Source organism: Crocuta crocuta, unplaced genomic scaffold, assembly GCF_008692635.1.
Source record: "Crocuta crocuta isolate KB4526 unplaced genomic scaffold, BGI_CrCroc_1.0 scaffold138, whole genome shotgun sequence".
NCBI lineage: Eukaryota > Metazoa > Chordata > Mammalia > Carnivora > Hyaenidae > Crocuta > Crocuta crocuta.
The window spans coordinates 5,387,685-5,388,045 of NW_027532585.1; the positions used below are offsets into that span (position 1 = coordinate 5,387,685).

The 361-nt window shown below is 67.5% G+C and overlaps 1 protein-coding gene across 1 annotated transcript in view; it reads left to right on the plus strand.

Annotated features, from left to right (window-relative positions):
- GFRA1 (GDNF family receptor alpha 1) overlaps window positions 1-361 on the plus strand; it is a 206,645-nt gene that overhangs the window by 444 nt on the left and 205,840 nt on the right. Inside the window, exons 2-3 of the mRNA XM_077779525.1 lie at window positions 1-56; window positions 138-351. The exon at window positions 1-56 is cut by the window's left edge and continues 158 nt beyond it. Coding sequence (XP_077635651.1) covers window positions 1-56; window positions 138-351 — 270 coding nt within the window. The remainder of the gene's footprint in view (window positions 57-137; window positions 352-361) is intronic.

Below are 361 nucleotides of genomic sequence, written 5' to 3' on the forward strand. Positions count from 1 at the left end.
CAGAGCCTCGCCGGCTGGGGGGTCGGCCTAGGGAGGGGGCGCCAGGGAGGCAGGAGGTACCAGCGCGGGAAAATGACTCCCCGGCGTAGAGGGGCGGGCCCGTTGGCCCCGCGGGGCACCCCAGAAGCCTGCTCTAGCGCGCGCNCACCAAGTACCGCACGCTGAGGCAGTGCGTGGCGGGCAAGGAGACCAACTTCAGCCTGACGTCCGGCCTGGAGGCCAAGGACGAGTGCCGCAGTGCCATGGAGGCCCTCAAGCAGAAGTCTCTCTACAACTGCCGCTGCAAGCGGGGTATGAAGAAGGAGAAGAACTGCCTGCGCATCTACTGGAGCATGTACCAGAGCCTGCAGGGTACGCGCCC